Source organism: Vicugna pacos, chromosome 20, assembly GCF_048564905.1.
Source record: "Vicugna pacos chromosome 20, VicPac4, whole genome shotgun sequence".
Classification (NCBI taxonomy): domain Eukaryota; kingdom Metazoa; phylum Chordata; class Mammalia; order Artiodactyla; family Camelidae; genus Vicugna; species Vicugna pacos.
The window spans coordinates 9,395,423-9,418,581 of NC_133006.1; the positions used below are offsets into that span (position 1 = coordinate 9,395,423).

The 23,159-nt window shown below is 44.8% G+C and overlaps 1 protein-coding gene across 1 annotated transcript in view; it reads left to right on the top strand.

Moving 5' to 3' along the window:
• The window catches only part of PKHD1 (PKHD1 ciliary IPT domain containing fibrocystin/polyductin), a 365,190-nt gene that overhangs the window by 125,996 nt on the left and 216,035 nt on the right, over nt 1–23,159 (top strand). Inside the window, exons 36-40 of the mRNA XM_072944834.1 lie at nt 685–897; nt 16,466–16,676; nt 17,451–17,608; nt 19,846–20,037; nt 23,033–23,158. Coding sequence (XP_072800935.1) covers nt 685–897; nt 16,466–16,676; nt 17,451–17,608; nt 19,846–20,037; nt 23,033–23,158 — 900 coding nt within the window. The remainder of the gene's footprint in view (nt 1–684; nt 898–16,465; nt 16,677–17,450; nt 17,609–19,845; nt 20,038–23,032; nt 23,159) is intronic.

Below are 23,159 nucleotides of genomic sequence, written 5' to 3' on the forward strand. Positions count from 1 at the left end.
CCTCATTTCAGGCCTGTTAAGATACCACCACTGGAACTACTGAGACTGAAACATTTCCAGTCTCCTCTTCCTTTTTGTCCCGGATTTCCTTTGGAAGCCTGGGTACACGACGCAGGCGATGGTAGGATAAAACACTGTGATTGACAGTCCCACCCACTCAGCTCTATTCAGGGAGCAGAAAAATTCCTTGTGGAAATTAGGGTCTGTCATCAAAAAAAAAAAGGGGGGGTAATGGATGTTAGTCAGCTAAAGTGCAGCAAATGTCATGATGCAGCCTAATTATACTTCCTTTCACCACAATTCATATAATTTTGGCGTATTTTCCTTCTATTCCTCTTTCCTGTTTAAAGCTGCTATTACATGGTAAAAATGGCGATCTTCTCATTTTACTATTTAACCAGTCCTAAATTTCTGGGCATTTAGGTTATTGTCATTGAAAATAATATAAAGAAAGCTGCAGGGAATTGTGATAGCTAATTTAAGCAGGGTTGGTAATATAAACAGTGGTTCTGCTCCTGGGTGTCTGATCCACTCAACAGGGCTTCTAGAAGAGAGGGCGAGAGACAATAAGTATGTGTTCCAGCAGTGGTGGGTAGACGAGGAGTATTCATCAGACATTGGAACTGTGCAGAGGAGGAATGCCTCATCTTCCCGGAGACTGACAATCTTCTCTTTGGCCACCAGGAGGCAAGCTGGTCTTCCTGGGCCCAGGACCCGTGGAGCTCAGGGCGCATGCCATCCTTGTTTCTGAGGGTGGAGAGCTCCGGGTCGGATCCGAGGACGAGCCCTTCCAAGGCAAAGCTCACATCAGACTCTACGGGAGTTCGCACTCTGCCGCCTTCTTTCCCTATGGAGTCAAGTTCCTGGCGGTGAGGAATGGCACGCTTTCCCTACATGGTGAGTGAGAGGGAAGGAGGTAGAGCTGTGCCCAGCCAAGGTGCAGGCGATGGGGAACAGGATGAAGCGCCTTACGTCTCTCTAGTTACGTCTAGTTACGTCTCTCTAAGCGTCTGTTAGTTGCGGAAGCCACGAAGTCAATTAGAGCATGGACACTATTTCCTTGCATAGGGAATATTAATTGTTATGAGACTCATGGCTGAGTATACCGTGGTCCTCAATTATTTTCTCCCCTTTCTGTAAGAAGATTAGACATCTCCGCCCACCGTCAGGGGACTTCCAGTGCCTCCCTGTGGGTGGATACTTCCCCGTCCCACTAGAGTGGGCTTGCCCTTGGACTTGCTTCGGTCAGTGGAATGGGAGCAGAAATGATGTCCTGCATGGCCAGCTGGAAGTTTTCCAAGCCACTGTGATACTTTGGCCATTTTTCTCTTTTCCTTCTGCTTAAGAATAGCCTGTCCCCTGTAGGGTTACGGGCAGCTCCCTAAGCTTGGGAACCTGACTGGTGACATCAGGGGGCAGCTGCAGCCGGCCTCCCCTTCCCGTGTGTGTGAGTGAGGAAGAAACCTTGGTTGTCACAAACCACTGCGATTTGAGTTTGCAGCTGCAGGTGTGACGCAGTGAAAACGGACGGACACTGTTCCTTACTGCTCCTTAGCCTACACCTGGCTGTGTACCTGGTGGCATCACAGGCCGAACTTGCACAGCTTCATTTTGTTGTTGTTCTTGTTGTTTTGTTGTTTTTCCCTCCTGGGAACGGGGTTCAGTTAGAATTCTGCCTAGAATCCTGTTCCAGGTGGGTTGGTGTTTGTGGACTCCTGGCTGGGGAGGGAGCCAGGAACTAGACAGCAGTGTGTTTCTCCTGCAGTTTTGTTTGCCTTTAACCTTCACCTCATCCCACTTTGCAAAATGGGGAAAAAATTCTTATTTTTCCTTGAGATTCAAGAAACTATGAAATGGGCCAGGATAACCCCTGGTTTCCACTGGAAAATGGGAGGGTAACATGATGAGCTTAGAGCGTCTTTCAGTGGACGCTTATGTACTTTTGATTACATCACATCAAAAGCGTGGCCTCGCCTCCAGAAACTGTGACATCCTCCACACCAGAAGTTCCAGGCTGACGTAACAAAACAAAACCCGACCACCTATCATGGAATAATTATTCCAGACATGGGCACATGGCTTTGCCCCATCAAGGCTCTGTCTGTTGCAAATTGTGGCCCTCAATCATTGTCTACTAAAGAGCCCTCTTTTGCCTTTTTTTTTGGCTTACTGTGAGAGGAAGTGAGATCTTGTCGTCAAGCGTGTATTAACCATGGACCAGCCAGAGTGATAGACACTGAGGGTATCAGGATTTTGTCAGGATTAAAAAACTGATAACCGTCTAGACAAATTCAAAATGCCTACCATATTGATTTTTTTTTAAAATTAAAAAAATTTTTTAACTTGAAGTATAGTCAGTTTAAAATGTTGTGTCAATTTCTGGTGTACAGCATCATGTATCAGTCATGCATGTACATACATATATTCCTTTTCATATTCTTTTTCATTATAGGCTATTACAAGGTGCTGAATATAGTCCCCTGTGCTGTACAGTATAAACTTGTTGTTTACCTATTTTATATGTAGTAGTTCGTATCTGCAAATCCCAAACTTCCAATTGATCCCTTCCCACCCTCTTTCCCTCCCTGTAATCATAGGTTTGTTTTCTATGTGCGTGAGTCTGTTTCTGTTTTGTACATAAGTTCATTTGTGGCATTATTTTTAGATTCCATACATAAATGATACCATATGGTATTTTTCTTTCTCTATCTGACTTCCTTCAGTTAGTATGATGATCTCCAGGTCCAGACATGTTGCTGCAAATGGCATTATTTTATTCTTTTTGTAAGGCTGGGTAGTCCTATTGACTCTTACACTCTGCTTCTAAGGAGGACTCTTTTCTTCCTGTCTTGGTCAGTGAGCACTTAGACTGATGGATCTTGTAGCCCAGGGTCCACGAGGGCTTCTCCCAGTCACACACCCGCCGTGGTTGGCAAGTGTTTGCTCCAGTCTAACCAGCCCAACGTGCTGCTGTTTACCGTTGAAAACAACGCAGCTGGGGGACAAGCAGGCACAGATGAGGGGTTCAGCAGCCCCTAGACCATCTGACGGGCCCCGAAGCTTAACAGGGACCCTCTGGTTTGAGAACCACTGTCCTAGAAGATGCAGATGGCATGGCTCTTGCTAGAATGGACATCCACCTGAAGAGCAGGGAAACTCTCCTAACTAATTCTCTCACTGGGCCTCTTTCATTCCAGCCCCTTCCTGCTCACATCCTGTTGTGACGGATCAGCGAAAGCGTTTACGAACACACCTTTCTGTGCTTGTGTTGTCAGTGGACCCTATGCTCCTAAGCCTTTGTGTTTTAACAGAGGTCAAGTTGAGAAGCTCTCTGGTGCCCTTGTGAAATTAGTTGCTTCTAACGTGTTTTGAGAATTCTGAACGTTACAAGAGTGTTTGCTCTGTTCTCCCTGTGATGTTCCCGCATATCGAGAGTGCGGACACCTCCTCTCCCTCTGCTCTGCTCATTTCCATCTTCTCCCTCCCCCTCCCCTTCCCTGTATTCCCAGGGGTAGGGAGTCATCATCTGCTTTACCCAGCCGATACAGGCACGCGTAGGATCTCTGGTGGACCCGAGAGCTTGCACACGACACAGGCGAAGTCAAGCTGCTTTCCTCACTGAGGTGAGGCTGCCGCATCTCATTCATTTGAAAGAGACATTACGCAGGAAAGTGCTCAGCCACCGGCTGGGAGGGGGGCCCTGCCCCGGTCTCCACCAGAGCATTCCAGCTACAGCCGGTGGTTCATCAATCCTCTTTCCTCTTCCCTCTCCCTCACCACCTGAGGTCTCAAACAGTCTTCCCCTCCGGCGGCAAGGTGGTAGATCACGGTTAAAATCGTTACATAATTTCACTGGCCTCTTCCCAGGGCCAGAGGTGGGGTCTGGTGACACTTGGGGCTTGAAGGGAAAACTAATTTTCTTTTGCTGTCAAGTATGCAAAACAGTGAGCAGTCTGATTCACTGCCTTGCCTCCAGAAAGTCCCCGAAGACCCTACGTTCACTCAGCTTCCCAGGAGGACGTAGTGAGGAGATTCACCAACTTCTGTGCACGGAAGGCTCTTCCCGGGAAGATTTTCAAAATCCAGGTTTCTAGTCCTCACCCCCAGAATCTGACTCGGTGGGCCTGGCGTGGCCCCAGGAGCGTGCATTTCACGGGGACCCTTGGGTGATTTGATTCAGGAGGCCCCCTGACTCCACGTGGAGAGACACTGTGTTTAGTGGTTAACGTAAGTCAACATCAGACATCCGTCCATCTGTGGCTTATCAGCTCTGACCTCGGGCAAATGAATCTCTATAAAGCCAGGGAAACAGCCCCCACCTCACAGACTTACCGCTTGGGAACTGGCACTCAGGAACCTCAAGCATTGTTGGTTATGGCTGTTCTGATGATTTTCCCCCCAAGCAGTGAGGACCCAGTGCCAGTGATCTTATATTTTCTTTCAGGGGTGAGGGAGGGAGGGAATTCTGTTGGCCTGGGTCCAGCTCAGCATAGAGATTTTTCTTCTGGTTAATTTCCTTGTCTCTCTCTGCATCACAGCCGAGAGAGAGGTTTTAGCTTTGGAGATCGGGAAATGTTGTAACAACATTTCCAGGCATCTTCCGCTCTGTTCCCACCACCCTGCGAACACCTTTTGATTTTGATCTTTTGTGGTCCAGCTGCTTCCCAGCGGCGGGTAACCTGCTGTGGGCGTGGTTACAGTGAAGGCTTCTTGGAAACTATTCGCATCAGCTGTAGACTAGCCAGATGCAGGGCAAGTGTTCCAACAGGAAGAGGCCCGGCTGATGGAGAAGTTCACACCAGCTCCGTCCTAGAGAATCGCACAAACGGGTCTGCGTGCCGGTGGTCCAGCTTCCCCACCTCCTCCCTCCTGTCTCATTCTTCAGCGCTGCTCCCTGCTACCCTTCTGCTGCAGCTGATTCTGACCATAGATTGCTGACCAAAATTGCTAAGCAAATGGGCTTTGCTGGTCAGCTGTCACCAAGAAAGATGGAGCTGAAAGCATGTTTTGTGTTTTTCTTTTAATGTAGAAAAATTCTCATACACTCACATGCTCAGCCCCCCTCGCCAACCTCGCATGCGCACACATGCACACACGCAGCCTAGGTATCGTGTGCACAGACTTGACACGCGTCTGCCTGACACCAGTCTGCCTTTCTCTCTCTCTGGGTTTGGGAGTGGATGGAGGCAGGCGGTGTTCTGAATCTCTGGTGGAGATCAGATGGCTCAGTAAACTGGGTCAGCTGCTCACTTTGATGTGTTAAATGACTAAAGGGTCTCAGGTTCCTCCAGAGAGGCAAAGTGGTCTGGGGTTTGGGTGCTTGTCGTCAAAGAGGAAATTTCACAATCTTGCCGTTCGCCTTCCCCACTCCGCCTGCCAATCTGCGTTCCCCGCCCTAAACCCAGTGCCAATCACATGTCACTCTTCCAGGGGGTCGCTGTCAGCCTGGGCAACTTGAATTTTTGACAATGTAATTACGGCCCTTGCTTCCACAGTGGGAGTCTGAGCAGGACGGTGGAGCTTTTATTGATTGTTCAGAAGGGAAATTTATCAATGTCTCTCACTTTATTTCCAGTTCCTCCCTGAGAAACTTGGCTGACAGTTTCTTAGGAGAAAAAAGCTGTCTTCTGGCCTTGAATGGACTTTGGTCTTTGTCCTTTTCAAGAAATTACAAGATCAAGCATTAAATATAGGTGGCAGTTTCTGGGAGAAGCGAGAATGTGGGAGCACGGTAGAGGAAAACGCGAGTGTAATCCTAGGAACAGCAGAATCTGGTAGGAATAAATAGGGAAAAAATAGTCTAAACAAGCGAGGTTAGATATAGTTTGCTTCCCTTCTCAAAATACCAAGTAGCTATATTTATTTTTCGTTTAAAAAATTTATTTTTTATCGAAGTGTAGTCAGTTTACAATGTTAGTTTCAGGTGTACAGCAAAGTGATTCAGTTATACATATACATACGTGTATGTATTTTCTTTTCAGGTTCTTTTTCATTATAGGTTATTACAAGATATGGAATACAGTTCCCTGTGCTGTTCAGTAGGTCCCCGTTGTTTGTTTTATATGTAACAGTGTGTCCGTTAATCCCGAACTGCACATATCTGTATTTAAACTCCATGGTTTCTGTAGGAGCTCTTACTGTCATTGCCAAAGGGTATCAGCCTGTCTGGAAGTCCGGTACTGTGGGCATGGACTTGACACACATGCGTTGGCCAGGGGTTTTCGTACCGGGCTCTACAAAATCTGCATGTTTCCTGGGGGAACTTCAGCAGCTCCATGAATAATGAAGTATTTGGGAATCATGCAGTAAAGGATTAAATTCCCCAAGTAATTGATTCATTGCTTTGATCTCTAGTCTATACTGGTGTTAAGTAATAGTACATTGGAAGAAAGAGTTGTATTGCTGAAATCGTGTTGGAAAACGATTCTTGTAGCTCATCCTTCTAACTGTGGTGTGTGGATCCTTTGAGGCATTCAGGGTCTCTCTTTGTGTGATTCCTTATTTCCCCAAGACTGATGGAGTTGGAGAGATTTCCAGCAGTCTGTTCTTTGATGAAGGCTGACTCTCCAGAGCCCATTTTCATCTTATATAACAGTTACCCTGTAACCAACCATATATTTTCAGATCTCTGCTCTTTTGTCGTCTGATCAAACATTTCCAGTCCTGTCTCTTCTGCATCCCTGACTCCTCTCGCCCCTGTTCCTTACGTTTTCTTCTGGACCATGACTCTTCCCTTTCCTCTGTCTCTCATTCCTTTGGGCTGGAATAGAAACCATAGTGGTTTCCATGGCATGACTTTCAACATGTCTCTTTATTACTTTTAAACTGTTTGGCTTTAAGGGACAGAAACCCAGTGCAAGCATACAAAGGATGGGTGGGAGGGTGCCCACCTTCAATCCACCCTCAGTCTCTCCCCTCTGGGTCTCTGCCTGTGTTGGCTTCATTTGCCCCTTAATGGCTTCGTCTGTGTGGCCACTGCCTTTCCTGGGTTCACGTGGGCTTCAGTTTCCATCACCAAGGGGAGAGCTCTGTGTCCTACGGCGACTTCCGAGAATCACCAGGGAAGACCTCAGAGAGTTGGACTTGACTTGCCTACCAAGCTTAGAGCTCTACACACTGTCCAGGGGGGTAGGGCATTGTGATCGCTCTGGATCAAGTCACTTTCCCAACCGTCAGTGTCAGGGAGACAAGGCCAGGGGAGAAGACACAGCTCTGCCTTGACCAGGGCGGCCAGGGAGGCGGTGTGGTGCGCGTGTGTATGTTTGCGTCCTTGCATGAGTGCGTGTTCTGGGGAGCTGTTCTCCAAAAGAAAGGAGGGTGGCCAGCCTCAGAGTGGAGTGATGATGGGCAGACAGAAACATAGGTGTCCTCTCAGCAACTTAGGCAAAAATCTTAAGCTTTTAACTCTAGTTTGATCTCTGAGATCTCGAGGTGACTGAAACCCACAGGCAGAGATATATACATCGTCCACTACTTATTGCTGCACAAACTCAGAGTGTAAAGTTGAAATCGCATGACATTTAGGTGTATGCAGGCTGAATAAAACAGGAGTGTGAGACGAGGCAAACCAAAGTGCCCAGAAATTTCCTAGTACAGAGCTTAGAACCTAGAAAGATCCCAGCAAACAGGCAAACGCATATATAATGGAGGAAGAAGGAAGAGAAAAATGAAAACCCCTTTGTCACTTTCTGTAATCTTAAATTCAGACATGCTTCAGTCCTGGGGTTCTGGTCAGCTGGTCTGTCGTGGCAGATCATCATTTCACAGTCAAGTTAGCGCTGGTGAGCATGGTTCTAGTGTACTTGGAACTCTCAGTGTGGAGGGTAGCCAGTGGCTGGATGACTGGTTCTCTAATCACAGCATGGTCCTTAATTCTGTGTCTCCCAGAATATAACCAGTGCCATTACTGCCTAATACTGCTTCCGAAAAGTCCAAAATACCAGTTTTCTAAGTGCACAATGGCAAAAACATACCTGGTAAAAATCTCATCGGTTTGTAATTTAAATCCCTTAGAATTTGTAACTGCGTGACTTGGACAGGAGTGACCTTGGAACAGTGTATAAAAAAAGGGTCCCTGGAGTTAGGAGTATAAAGCGCACTTTCAGGAACTTGTTTAAACGCGTTAAAGTGAACATGCTGTTTTCGAGGTCTTTAGGATTTGGGGTGTTTGCATGTAAATGTATACTGCTAATTAGAAATGAGTTCTAGCCATTCAATAACCCAAGTACAGCAGGATCCCCACTTAGAAACACATTATAAGATACTTTAGGTTTCTATATATACCTGAAAGTGTTGGCATTCCTCAGGTCTTTTTTGGTTACAAGTGACAGAAAACCCAATTTGAACAAAAAATAAGGGCATTTATTGCCTCATGTAACTGAAAAAACTTGAGGCGCAGCTGAGTCCAGGTGCTCCAGTGAAGACATTAGGGCTTTGTCTCTCTGCAGCTCTGCGTTCTGCTTTCCCGGGTTGCCTTCATTTTCCCATCAGGCTCTCCTCCTCCCGGAGGCAGAACTCGGTCCCTGCAGCTCCAGCTGAAATGATGACTCTCTGCCTCCCTGGGTGAATTCCAACATCCCTCCTGTCAAGACTTCACATCCCCCGACTCTGTTTTCCCCCTTTAGCTTTTAATACTATTGAACATATTATATGCAGCTTATTTGTCGTTTGTATTGTACTGATTCTAGTGTTTTCCATAGTAGAATGTATACATCATGAGGGGAGGGGTTTTCCTGTTTTTTGTTTGTTTGTTTTCATTTACAACATCCCCACTGCCTACAGCAGTCCCTGGACTCATCTTATTCTGGTGAGATAACAGACCTCTAACTTTTAGAAACCGTCCTCCATTCCTCCATCAATCTCAAACCACGTAGTTCTGGGTGGTCAGTCACACCCTTGCTCCGTCCTGGCCAATAAGAGCACCACAGCCCTGGTCACAGTGGCAGCGTCAGTGATGGGCCAAAGTTAATCCTAAGGCTTTCAAGAAATACATGTTGTGTGAATAATGGAATAAGAACTTAAGCAGAAGCCAGAAGAAGAGAATGAGCAGGTAGAAACAATAGCTTGTCTACTTTTACAATGCTTGACAATCTGACATTTTCGCTACTTTTACTAATTTGGAATTGAAAATTAGTAAAATTTTACTGGACAGCCTTTGCTAATGTATTTCAAACCTGTTTAGTTCAGTTAGGGGGAAAAAAAGAAAAATCCCAGTCAGTTACTTCACTAAGCAAAACCAAATCCACCATGGACAGAAACACAAGTCATAGAAAATTTAGAATTAAAAGTACCTAATAACACTGTGACATTTTCTAGGTTCTATTCTGCCTAGAAAGTGTTATTGAAAGAATGAGGTTGATTTTAAGAAAGTTTTTAGTTGGGCGATCCAGGACCACATGGATCTTGATCTGAACTGGCCACTCTTTTGTGTAAATATGTACATACTGGGGTCATGGCCAGCGAAGGCACCAATATTGAGTATTAGGATGTGGCCCAAGTCAGAGAGAACCTCTAGCGAGCAGTGATGTATCACGTGACTAATTCTTGACTGAGCTCCGAAGGAGGTGGACAACCAGCTTGTGTTCCTTCTTTATCCCTAAGCCTACAGGAGACACTGGGGACTTTACCCTTGATGGACGCTAAGTCTGGCATCGCCAGTTGGTCCAAGAACAGAGGAGAACAAACATCTCTACCACCAATTGGCTGGTGGACCTTGGAAAGGTCAACTTCTCAGTGTGTCAGTTTCCATGTACAAGTTGGAGATGATTCTAAAACATTCCTCATGGTGCTATTAGGTGGTTTAAATGAAACAAAACCAGTAAAGCACTTAGCCCAAGGGCGGGCATTGAGTAGCTACTCATTAGTTATTGTTGTCATTTTTCTTACGATATGCCGACAGTTTTGATTTGATGAAGCTGTCTCATTGTTATCCTAAGAAGGCTGGGAGGGTGTTTATTGCTTTCCGGTAACCCGCCAGCTGGAAGCCTGGTTGTCATTCTTGACACCACCTGCTCTATGGCTTCCTCCTCTTGTGTCCACCACCAGGTCTTGGTTTGAATTCTTGGATAGCTCACGCGCCCTTTTACTTCTCTCCACCTCCGTGACTGTGCCCTTAGTTCATGACGCTATTGTCTTGTGCCTGGACTATTGCTTAAGCTTTCTAGTTCGTCTTTTGACTGCCGTTTTCAGCCCTTTCTGATTCATTGTTGACCCTGGAGCCAGGGTGATCTCTTAAAAACACAGATCTGTTCATATTACGCACCTGCCAAAACTCTTCTGCGACTTCCCATTGTTCGCAGGCTGATGTCCAAAATTTCTAACGTGGTTATCGCGCGCTGTCTGATGTAGGTCCCGAGCCTGTCCACCTGGCTGCGTTTTCCAGCGGCCTCCTGCACTCTTCCACCACTGCGGTGCTTTTCAGTCTTAGTAACCCTCTTTTAGTTTGTTAAAAAGTTCATGTCATCGAGATTTTTGCATTTTTTAACATCTTCAAGTCCCAGAAGGAATTCAGCTTTGCTAAGGAAATGGAAGGCTGCCTACACAGGAGAGTGAGATTTTTTCTCTTCAAAGAGAATTCTCCCATAGGTATCATCAAAGCAGTAGGATTAATAGCATTGCTTTCAGCCTGGTCCTGAAGAAGGAGTATCGTTGAATTGAGCATTATATTCAGTATTTGTGAAAATTGGATTCTACCCAGATGCCGGCACTTTGTATTTCAAAGCTGCTTCTCATTCTTTCTGCTCACTTAACTCTCACAGCAGCTCTGTGGCGTTGCAACGACTGGGGTTGTTTCTTTCATCTCAGAGATGGCGGGACGGGGACCTGGGAGGGGAGGTGGCTGACGCTCATCCATCCTCTTCGTGGGATGGATGTTTTGAGTACTGTTTTGAGTACGCATAGCTGGTGTTTCCCTGCGGCAGAAAGACAAACAGAAGGGGCTCCTTCCAGGTTTCTGGAACATTCTCTTCAATTTCTTTTTTTCAGGTTATTTTGGGATTCTAAGTGGGTCTTTGTTCCTTTTGGCTCCCTTTGTAATGTTCTTGAAACAGGCACAAAGAACCTGCGTCTTCCCCAGCTGGTTATTCACCTTCAGCCTCTTTATGGCATTTTCTAATCCCTGAGATGGCAGATCTACAAGTATCTTCTTTTATGGCTCCTGCCTTTAATTTTTGGAAAACTCTTTCCTGTACAAGACTATGCGAAAATGTACCTATCTGTTTCCTGGTACTTTATTTTTTTTTCATATTAGTATCTTTAATCCAGGGTCAGCAAATGATGGTCCATGAGCCAAATCTGGCCCATTGCCTATTTTTGCAAACAGTTTTATTGAAGTACAGTCATGCTCATGCACATGTTGAAGTGTCATCTGTGCCAGCTTCATGCCACCATGACAGCTGAGTAGTTAACAGAGACCACCTGGTCTGTGGACCAAAATCTATTCACTGATTGGCCCTTGACAGAAAATGTGTGCCAGCCCCTTCTTTAGTCCATCTAGAATTTATTTTGCTATAGTGTATAAGTCAGTCATCTAATTGTTTTTTCAAATGGCTGGTCAATTTTCTCAACACTATTTATTCAACAATGCATTGTGGTAAGATGAAAAAATGGTCCTCAGATATGTTCACATCCTAATTCCTGGAACCCATGAAGTTTACCTCAATTGGCAAAAGAGACTTTGCAGATGTGGTTAAGTTAATGATTTAAAAAGTGGGAGATTATCCTGGATACTTTGGATGGGCTCAATGTAACCACATTGGTCATTATCAGAGGGATCCAGGAAGAGTCAGAGGAGGAGATGCAATGATGGAAGCAGAGAGAAGTTTGTTTTCTATGAGTCTGTTTCTATTTTGCAAATAAGTTCATCCCTTGATTCTTTTCAGTAACTTTTTAATCACCGTAGCAATAGCAAAACTCAGATTGGTTAAAAACAGAAGTTGACCATTCTTTTATATCTCTAGAGAAGGCCTTCAGTCAGAATAGGGCTCATTGTCCTATCCAGATAACCTTGGTTAGCCTTGGTCTAAACCTTTGGGCCAAAAGAATGGCAAAGTTCTTAGCACTGGGAACAGACGTGGCACCTGGTTCTTTCATCACAGAGCAGAAATGTTTGCTGACCAGCTGTGGATGCAGCCAACTGATCTGTGCATTTAGAGGATGGCTTGGTCAGTACCGCTGGAGATTAACCAGGCTCATGTGGGATTTTCTGCCAGGATTTGTCTTCCTCCAAGGGAGAAATCCCAGCAAATGGTTCTCAAGGGCAGAGGGAAATGGTACGTGAAAATTATCCCCATTCCCTCACTGTGGTCTACCAGAGAGTCTTGTATTAATGCTACTGTATTCGGAAGTACAGTAAATTGGATCACCTCCAATTCACCAATGGTTTGGATTCAAAGAGCTCCCTTCTAAGTTGGCTGTTTGCAACTTGGAATACATTTGTTTTAAAAGGATGCTGATAAACCTTGTGGTTACAGGCCTTGGTCTGTGTATTAGAAGAACAAAGTGGGCTCTACTCTCTTTTCTTTCTGAGTTCTAGTGACAGAGGGGGCTAAGTCCCTCTGCTCCAAGAGTGGCTTCTGTGGCCCCAAGGTGCCACAGTGGCCTGGCACAGGGTGGGTTCTGGGAGGAGAGAGGCCCAGCTTAGGTGAGAGGTGGAGTAATCATCAGGGGTCAGTGTTTCTCTACATCCTCTGGGTCCTTACACTTCCGACTGTTGTCGGGGGAAGAGTATGATCCAACAGTCTGGGCCAGGTGCCGGTGGGAGGAAGAGGAAATAAGAAACAGTAGAAAGGCAGGGCTTTCTCTCCAGCCCTTTCCTCTCTGTGCTCACGGCCTGCTACCAAGGCACCCTGCCTTCTATTGGCAACCGGATGAAATAAACAGTAGGAAACAGGGCTCAAGTCCAGGAAATGCTGGGCAGGTGCTCAAAGCTTAAAAATTACAAAAAAAAGAGCAAGGAGATGGGAAAGGAATGAGTCTTCAAGCAGTTGGACGAAGACTTTCTCTCCACTGCATTTTAAAAAATTATGAGTCAGTATTATCTTCATTTTTTGGTCTTCTTCCTTCTTCTCTTCTTATGTTCCTCCTCATCTACCTCATATTTGAAGGACGATGTTCCCATGGGCTCGGCCTTAAGTATTCTTCATTTACAATATATACCTTCTCTCAAGTAACCCCACTCATTTCCAGAGTTAACCTCCAATTATATATTTTTTATATATCAAGTCTTGGACCTCTCTTCTGAGCGCCAGATTCAACCTTGGATATTCTCTTAAACATCTAAAATGTAAGCTGTCTGAAATGGTCATCTAAAACTGAATGCCACTAGAATACAAATTACATGAAGGCAGGGATTTGGGGCTGTTTTTTCTCACTATTGTATCCCCAGTACCCAGAACAGCACATGCATTTATTAGCACATGGAAAGGATTCAATAAATATCTACTGAATGAATTTTTATCTTCTTCCGCAAGTGTCCCTGTGCTTGACAGACATTCATCGACACAAAAGATAAGATGGCACTTACTGTTTTGCTACAGATAATGGTGAAGCTGCATGCAGAAATATGAGGAAATAATTTGCATATATTGGAGAAAGCTATTTCTAGTTCTTTTGTGAGTTTCGCTATGTTTTCTTTCCTGATGTGAACATTAGTCTAAGGAAACGATTTTTCCCTCCCTCTCCCTCCCTTCCTCCACTCCCATCCCCGCCCCCTTTACTGATTTGGAAAGGTCTTGGCAGTGATTAGTTTGGAAGAAATTGAAAGACTGAAGTCCTACGAAACAGTGGACAATTAGTGATTTTAGAGCGTGTTAACCTGCAAAGATGATTTTCTTTCTCTCCATGCTTGTTTGGCAGGAGGGCTCTCTGGGCCTGTGAAATTATGGATGGATGGCTCTGAAACGCTTGCACAATAATTTGTAAGAAATACAATTCTGAGTAGAAGCCATCAGTGGGAGGAGATGAATAGTTTGTTGGTTAACAGGTCAATGTTGAAAGCCTGAAGAGATTCAACGTTGTATTAAATTATAAGTGAAGAGCCTAACACTTTTTTCTGGAAGCATATGCATAAACGATGGAGCTTTCTAGACTGTATTTTTTAATGTTTTTTGATCTGTGGTACAGGAAGGAAGGGAGCCGCCCAACCTGGGTTTCTTACGTGTTCTGTGACGTGAAATGATTCATGTTTGAAACGTGCAGTGCTGTCTTCAGCAGAGAAGTCAGGTGGTCCACCTTTAAATAATATTTATAAAGTACAGAATATAATGTTTTGAGTATCAAAGCTGATTGGGTAGGGGTTGGGGGTATAGCTTAGTGGTAGAGTGCATGCTTGGTGTGCACAAGGTCCTGGATTCAATCCCCAGTGCCTCCGTTAAGGAGGAAAATTAAAAAAAATTTTTTTTAATTAAAAAAATAAAATTAAATTAAAAAAAATAAAAAAACTGTAAGAGAGCTAATTTGATACAGTTAATATACAGTAATTTCCAGAGGCCAGGAATTCCATTATGTGTCCAGTTCTCTGGTTCTGGATTCAGAAGACCTGGTTTCAGAATTTAGTGCTGACATCTCATTACTGAGTGTTTTTGTCCTTGAAGCAGTATTTCAGCCTCCTGATCTGTACGATCTGTTACACGGAAAACAAGAGAAAACTCAGAAAACCAACAGTTCTTAAGTTCAGAATAACACTGCTCAGCACAAGTTGGGTTTATTCTAAGTTCTCAATAATGTTTGTGGATTTTTTTTTTAATTGAAGTTACTGCTTTACAGAGGCTCTGTCAACATTTGAAAGGACTTAAGTTTATGTTGAGTTGAAAATTCACTTCAAAGCTTCTCTGTGATTTCCCCCCATTCATTCTGATTGACTATGATGGGTAAGAATGACCAGTTGAGGAATATCTTTGTTGTCCCTACTCTTGGTTCTGCCATGTGTTGCTGCTTGTTGATGGGTGCACAGTAGGTGTTTTTGTGTGTTGATTGAGTATGTGACCCACCAACCACAGCATTTAATAGCATTTTGTCTTTGGCAAACACTTTCCCCGCGTGGTAGAGATTTTTCTGTGTAGACGTTCAAGAGCAGATCAGAGACATTCACATGTACGTATGCATATACATCTGACTAGACTTTATTTCATTTATTGTTCCCAAAGGTTAAAGCATCCAAACAGAAATAAAATTAAAATGATTTTCTTTGGGGATGATTTATGTCTTAATTTTCACCTGCTCTATAATTAGAAATTTTGAACTCTGTGAATTTTTTCAAGACGAAATTATTGCCCGGGTAAACTTCGGAAATTACATCATTAACCCAGAGACCTTTTCTAAGCCTAGAACAGCGTTACTGGCACAAGTGCCCACCCCGCTCTCTGCCCATAGACAAATAAATAAAGAGGGAAGTTAAAAATAATTTGAAAATGATTTATTGTTGGCCACCTCTGTAGTTAGAGATTCAAGTATTATTACTTTAGTGCAAAAAGGGAGGACAGGAAGTTGCTGTGGGCTAACGGTAAATTATGATCTATCGTGAAGGAGGAAGGAAATGTGGGGAGGAAAGAAGAAGGAGTGGGGTTGCTTCAGATAATGGCGTGGAAAACTCTTCACCTTGACCCTTGCTGGGGAAGACCAGAGTAAACTACAAGCCTGACTACCTTCTTGAATTGATGCTGGTTAAGGAGCAGCGTTTGGATTTGGGGAAGGTCAGGTGGATACACTGCAGCCTAGAAACCAAGGTATCCAGAGTCGCAAGCGCCCCCTTCTTCAGCTTTGCTTAACAGTCCTGTCCTGGACGCGCCCTGTGCTAGAATATAAAGAGATCATTTGATACACTGAGACCTAGCCCACCCATTCTGAGGGTGATTTTGAACTCTGCTATCACTGTTTGTACCGTGAGTGAAAGTCTTCAGTTTAGAAATTCATTGGGAACATCCATCTTGGAGAGGCTGCTAGCCATTGGTTTTAATTTGGAATAAGAAAGAGGTGGTACATTTCATCCTCAACGGCGTGATGCAGGGAAGGAAGAGAGAAGACGAGACTGTATTGAGGGTCTGTTACGTGGCCAGGTCCACACTAGCTGTTTCAGTGATCTTATCTCGTTGAATCCTCCAAAACCCCCACGGGGGAAGGCTCTGCTGCTTCCGCTTTGTAACCGAGGGAACGGAAACCCACCTTTGAGTGTATTACCCAAAGGAACAGAGTCAGAATACGGCAAGTCTGTGATTCAGTTGTAGAGTCAGTCTGGCTCCAATTCCTGTGTTTTTCACCCCATACCCATCTCTATCCTGGATGACTTTTATTGCCACCATGTGAGACACAGGAAAACTAATATCCAAAAAAAAAAATGAAGGCATTGATGCCCATCGCACCCTGTTGCTCTCCCGGATTCTTCTTTCACAGGATTCCTTGGCTGAATAACATCACGTTCATAGTAACTTTTAACATGTCTAAAGGCAAGTTTCCCCCGGACTTGCTTTAGGTTCGCTCCCAGAGGTAGTGGTCACCCATCTTCGAGCAGCTGCCCGTGCCCAGGACACAGTGCTGGCCCTGGAAGACGCGGTGGACTGGCACCCTGGGGAGGAGGTCGTCATCCTCAGCAGGGCGGGTGCCCAAGGTGCCAAGCCCACAGAAGAGACTGTCATCGTGGACACAGTGCACCATGCAGACCTCCATCTGAGGTCACCCTTGAGGTACTGCATGTCCGCATGGCTCCGTTTGGACAGAAGGAGATGAGATCTTAACTGTGCTGGAGTCTGAACATGTGTTTATCTTTCAATAATTTTTTTTAACATTAAATAATGCTAGACATTCTGACAAGAAAATTACACAGCATGAAACATTTTGAAGATTTAGACTTTTTTTTAGGTAGTGAAATGCTAAGTTTATTTATTTATTGAAGTTTAGTCAATTTATAAGGCTGTGTTAGTTTCTGATGTACAGCATGGTGATTTGGTTATACACACACACACACACACACACACATATTCCTTTTCATATTCTTTTTCATTGTAAATTATTACAAGATATTGAATATAGTTCCCTGTGCTATATGGTGGGACCTTAGACTTTTTTTTGGTGGAGGGGAGGGAGATAATTAAGCTTATTTATTTATTTATATTAATGGAGGTACTGGGGATTGAACCCAGGACCTTGTGCATGCTAAGCACACACTTTACCAACACACTCTACCACTGAGCTATACCCTCCCCACCAGACATCTTAAATAACTTTCTCCTGTAAGGCTCTAGAACTTTCACCTTGTAGTAAGTGGTCAGAGCAATAGCCAGCCTAGTTCCTAACTTCCATATGCTTGTGCCTGTAGTTCACTCTTCTGTGTCCGAGTTTCTAAAGAAATAGAGACCCAGATGGAGAATTTGGCTAATTTAGTGGTTTATTATTCCTAATAAGGTTTGGAGTGATATCTTCAGATGTGCCTTTTTTCTTTTCTTTTTTCCCCCCCCCAGATATTCCCACAATGCCACAGAGAACTGGGTGGCTGGAGAGCGCCGTGTTTTAAAGGTCATGGTGGTGCTACTCAGCAGAAGTGTCACCATCCAGGGAAACGTCACGGACGAGAGGGGGAAGCTCCTTGCTTCCTGCCCGGGAGCCGAGGCTTCAGAAGGTAGAGAGAAATCCCACTGGGAAGTCCAGTGGGTGAGAAAGAATGTCCTCAGTGTCAGATGATCTGTGGTATGGTTGGCTTCTTCCAGAATGGAATAAACCCCGTACCCTTTGCATGTCCATACTGTTTTGTAGTTTTCAGAATGAATGCTCTAGATAGATCATTTCATCTGCTGCCCTCAACCACCTTGTGAAAGAGATAGACCACAGTATCTGCTTGAGAAATTAATCATTTCTTTGGAGGGGAAAAATAAAACAAACTCCTGTTAAATGATTAAATCTAGGGAGTCGAATTAAATTTCCAGGTTAGAGGTGATAAAGAAGTCTGCGCGCAGATTCCAGACCTCTTCGAAAATTCTCAGGAAAGCTGATTAATGCCAGGGTCAGGGACACGGGCAGCACGTTGTACGGATGGGCTGGTAGGGCTCCTCTCCCCACTCCATCCCCACTTTCGGAGTTTGTTTTCTGTGTGAACTACCACATACTTTAAGTAAGTGGTTGAAAAAGTCAATTTGTCTTCTGGAGGAATAGCAGGCACTGAATCACACTGATGTGCCTATTAAACATCTATTTCAGGGATGGTTAGTTTAGTAGGTTATGTTTTGGTTTCTCAGGCTGTAGATTATGAGGCTTTCACATGTTGTGAAGACATCGTTTGTCAATTTTGGGCCAGGGTGGTGTGGGTGTCAAGGATGACTCCCAGGCACGAGCTCTGGATGGATGAGGAGGCTGTTTACTGAGATAGGAAGAGGAGCAGGTTTGGGGGTGGGAAGGTGGAGAACATGAATTTAATTTTGTGCATGTCGAGACTGGGGTGCCAGGCCAGCACGTGAGGAGGGTTGTCTGGTGGTCATGGCTGGAGTTAGAGGTTTGAGTCATGGCTACACACAGATGCATGTGGCTGTAATGTGGGGATGTGGTTGGGTTAAGAAGGACCTAGACCCCATCCCCCAGCCGCTAGCCATCTAGCTTACGAATGTGTCATTCTGAAAAATGTTTGGATCCGGTGAATTAGAATCCAGTGACTGCCAACTTTAACGACTTGCTGAATTGGGATCTACAGTCTATTCAGACTCTCTTGGTAATTCTCATATGTGTATTCTCAGATCATATTATACAGAACATTGCATTTGATCATGCTGCAAGAGAGACCAAGCTTCTAGGTTTGGGCCATTATAAATCTGTTGACTCCTAATGGAATAAAAAAAAAACCTGATTTCACCACAATTCTTAAACACTGCTAAAAAATTCTAAAAATAAAACAAAATTCATAGACCCTTATTAACACAATAATATGTCGCTCGCCTCTTCGTGTGGGGCTGAAGTGTGGGAACAATGTAGCCAAATACAATAAGAAGAAGCCTGGACACCGGAAAATACTGCAGATCACTGACACACATAATCAGAGTTGTGATAAAGTGTACAAATGTCAAACACCTCTTCATTCGCCTCCTATATATTCATTCTCCTGGTGTTGGAAAATGACTGTTGAATGGTCCACCATTATGTATGACTAGTACTTCTTCTTTGGTTTATTAACCTGGGTAATAAAGACTTAATTCAGGAGACAGTTTCTTCTCCACGCTGAGGTCAGTTCCCACCACCAAAAGCCACGCGTCCGCAGAAAGCGTCTCGGATCCTGAGGTCACAGTGCTTTGTCGCAGTGGTAGTTGCGTGCAGTACGTTCATGCAGTTTGGTGCCCTCACTAGGGGCTCCTCTGGGAAGGAGGCCTTGGTGTGGGGGGCATGATCACCACTGAAGAAATGACAAAGTTCCCAAACCATAAAGCAGCAGAATGATGGGAAAGCCCCATCAGACAGCCTCAGACTAAAAGGAACTGTGATTACATTTAACGCTCACCTCTCTTCCTACAATTATCTGCTATGAGAAGGTCATTTTATTGCACGCCCCCTCTGGGGGATCTTTTGGATTGAAATAAGCATCTATTTAGGTTGGGTTTGTGGGTTAGAGTCAGCCTCTTTGTGACAGTAATTAAGGTGATTGATTTGGGGGCTTTTGGAAATAATAGAGCGAAGGCAGCATCATGTCCTAGTTATCGGATGTTTTAATTAATAATCCAAAGAGGAGAATCAAACTAAAAGGGAAGTACGCTTATTAAATGAAATACACAGTAATGGTTTGCCCTTTGTGCCGGCAGTGCCTTTCACACTGGGAGATTTATCCAGAAGCACGTTGTACCTGCTTCTGCTCCTCCAGACTTTCATTCTGTGTTTCAGGTAACCTGCAGGACTGTTTGTATTCCAAGAGTGAGAAGGTGCTGGGATCCAGAGATCTGGGGGCCAGAGTCATCATTCAGTCCTTCCCCGAGGAGCCCAGCCAGGTCCAGTTACAGGGAGTGCAGTTCCGGGACTTGGGGCAAGCCTTCCGCAAGCACGGGAGCTCGCTGACTCTGGCGGGAGCTCTGAGAGGTAAGGAGGTCCGGGCCTGTGACCCCTCATTTTCCTTTCTTCTTCCACATTCAAGGTTCTCCATGCAGAGGGTCACGATGGGTGGTACACGGGGTCAGAGGTGGTTCAGAGCTGGATCATTATATCCCTGATATCTGTGGTTCTCAAACTTCTACGTGCCTGAAACTTCCCTCGGGGAGCTTATTAAAATTCAGGGTTAGAGACCCTGCCCACACAAATTCCAATCTAGAGTGGGCCACGGGTCCTGAACTTTTAACAAACAAACCTTATGGTTTTGGAGCAAGTAGTCCGCGGAGTGCACTTTGAGAAACGTCCCTGTAGGTGCAACTGATGTGGCAGGAACTACAACAAGTCCGTGTTTTGCATCCTGCTGCTACCATTGAATGGCTTTGTGACCACAGGCAAGTTGACACTGACAGTGTAAATCCTCAGGGGGCGGAAGTCCAGGCACAGTGGAGAGCGTTTTCCTCATGAAGTTGTCCTAATGCAGAAGCAGGTAGAAAAGATGAGGATCAGGAAAGGAGCGTATGACCAGATGTGCTGTTAAAGGCTCTGAAACTGAAGCTGGAGGAACATGGGCCCGTCAGGGGGGAGACCCCAGCACCAGAATCTGACCTACAGAGATCAGAGACTTGGGGTGCAGGCGCTGAGTGAGGAGGACAGTGGCTGCATCTCTGTTATCCTCCCCAGCCCTCAGCACCTCTGACACCAACACATTCTCGCTGCCTTCCTTGAAAGGGGTGGTGCTAGGGAATTAATGCCTCACGAAATGCGTCAGGGTGTATCTGAAGGTTCAGATGGGCTTTGAGAGGTGCTGGGATTTCAACAGGCAAGGAGAATAAACCCTGTGGTCACTGAAGGCAGGGTCCTGGCTAGTCGGCTGCAGCATTTTTTTTTTCTCATTTCAAATCATCTGTATGTCAAGGATGTCCCTTTACCCGAATTTTCCAGATCTCATCCACCTTATTTATTTATTTTTTACATTAATTTAGGGGGATGGTTCCTAACACACCTCTTCCCCTAGTATGTTAGGATGATCAGTATCTTTGTGCCTTTCTCTCTGGCTTTTTGGTCCCCTGGTGCTCATAGTGCTGAGCAATGTTTGGTGTGGGGCCAGCTCCAGGAGAAGTGAGCATAACACAATTACATATGTGTTATCTGTTGAACATAATCACCGCTCTCCCCACCTTTTTCAAAAATTCACTTAATCTGCCTTCCGCCCAACCTCTGCTTTGACTAGCTGCACTATTATTTATTGATGTATGTTAGGTTTTATTTGAAAAAGGGTTCAGGGCTTAACAAAAGTTTGAAATCCACTGAAATCACACATTATCCCCTGTAGATCTCTGTTAAAATGCAAATGTGTTTCCTGGGAGGGGGCAACACATTAACCCAGAGGTTAGAAACTTCTGGCACGCTTGCCAAAGAATCCTTTATTGTTTCATGCCCTACAGGCCCGCGTGACCTCTGTAGCCAGCTGTCCCCAGTCCCTGGGGTTAGAGGGTGCTGGACTCTTTGCATGCTCGCTGCTTTTAGAGGTTTACCAGTCCCTGAATTCCACCCACTAGAGCCCTGTAAACGCCTCAGTCTGTACTAGTGGTTCAGATGGGCAGGTGTATCCTGATGGAGTGATGTCATGGTGGAGATCCGGCGTCAGTGAAAATCTGCAGCATGCAGTGTTTCCTGCATAAGTGGACGTGGGTGGGTTAACTTATGGGTGAAGGATGTGAGGACATTTGTGCTAGAGGAGTTGAGATCCAGGGGAACCTACGGTCCCTGTGTCTTTGCAGGCATTATAGTTGAGAACTTTCTGAATAGTCCCAATCTAAAAGTCAAATTATTACATAAACCGAAGTAATTTTTTCAATACTTCCAACATTTGACATTGATATAATATCTCTCACTACCTGGAAATAATGCAAAACTGCTTTCTCAAGATTTATAATTTTATTATCCAAATAATACATTTTTATTATTTTAACATGAGTTTCCTCCATCAGACTTCAGATACACAAGTGCAGAATTTACTCAGTTTTATTTATCTTTATATCTCCAGCACAATGTGCAATTCCTGAAATATACAGTTGATATTCAGTAAATATTTATTCCTTGACTGATCCAGTCCACATAGGTTGATTGGGGGGGGCTGTCATTAAATAGGCCCGTGGAGCCAGTGTAATGGTTTGCCTAGGTGTCAGTTTCTGTTAGCTTAGTAGAGGGTATTTCTGCTTCAATTTCACAAACTACCGTATTCAAAGGTGAGAGTGTGGTCCTTAGATCAACCACTGGCTTTACTTATAATCTGAAATAAGAATCTCTGACTATCCTGGGCCAAAGGTACTATTGCCTGGCAAGTTAAAATATTCCTTTGCAGCTCAGTGACTGCACTTCCTCATGCCAGGTGCAGCTTTCAAAGATCAGGGTTGGTGAGGAGTGTATAGCTCAGTGGTAGAGAGCATGCCGAGCACACCTAGCATGCATGAAGTCCTGGGTTCAATCCCCAGTACCTCCATTAAAAAATGAATACGTAAACCTAATTACCTCCCCCCAAACAAAAAAATAAATATATAAAAAGGTAAAATTTAAGGGAAAAAAAAGATCAGGGTTGGCCCACAAGTAGTACTCTTCACATTGTTCTTAACTTCTCTCGCGCTGTTGTCCCCCATATTGTGTTGAGAGTAGATACCAATGATGGTGGCCAGTGGGGATTCGTGACAGCCTTTGTGGTTTGGCCATCCTGTCTCAGATGGTTCTGTTTCTCATTTTGTGGCCCTTGAACTCCAGCCTACTTATCTTTGGTATCTTTGAGGTACAGTGGCCCAAGTTGCCCATTTTCTTTATTAGATTTCTGGTGCCAACTCCTCATCCTTTAAGTTTAATGACTGTGTGGGCGGATGTTCTCGGTTATATTCTGGCTTGCTCTGGAGGTAATCAGCAGAATCTGAGGAACCTTTGAGGTCCCTTTCTAGTTTTCACCTTTTTCTCTCCTGTTCAGGTTCCTATATGCAGGGCTGCACAGTGCGGTGTTCCTTCAGCAGAGGCCTCAGCATGTCCAGGACCTCGGGCCTGAGGGTGGACAGCAATGTGTTCTACAATATTTTAGGCCACGCACTGCTGGTGGG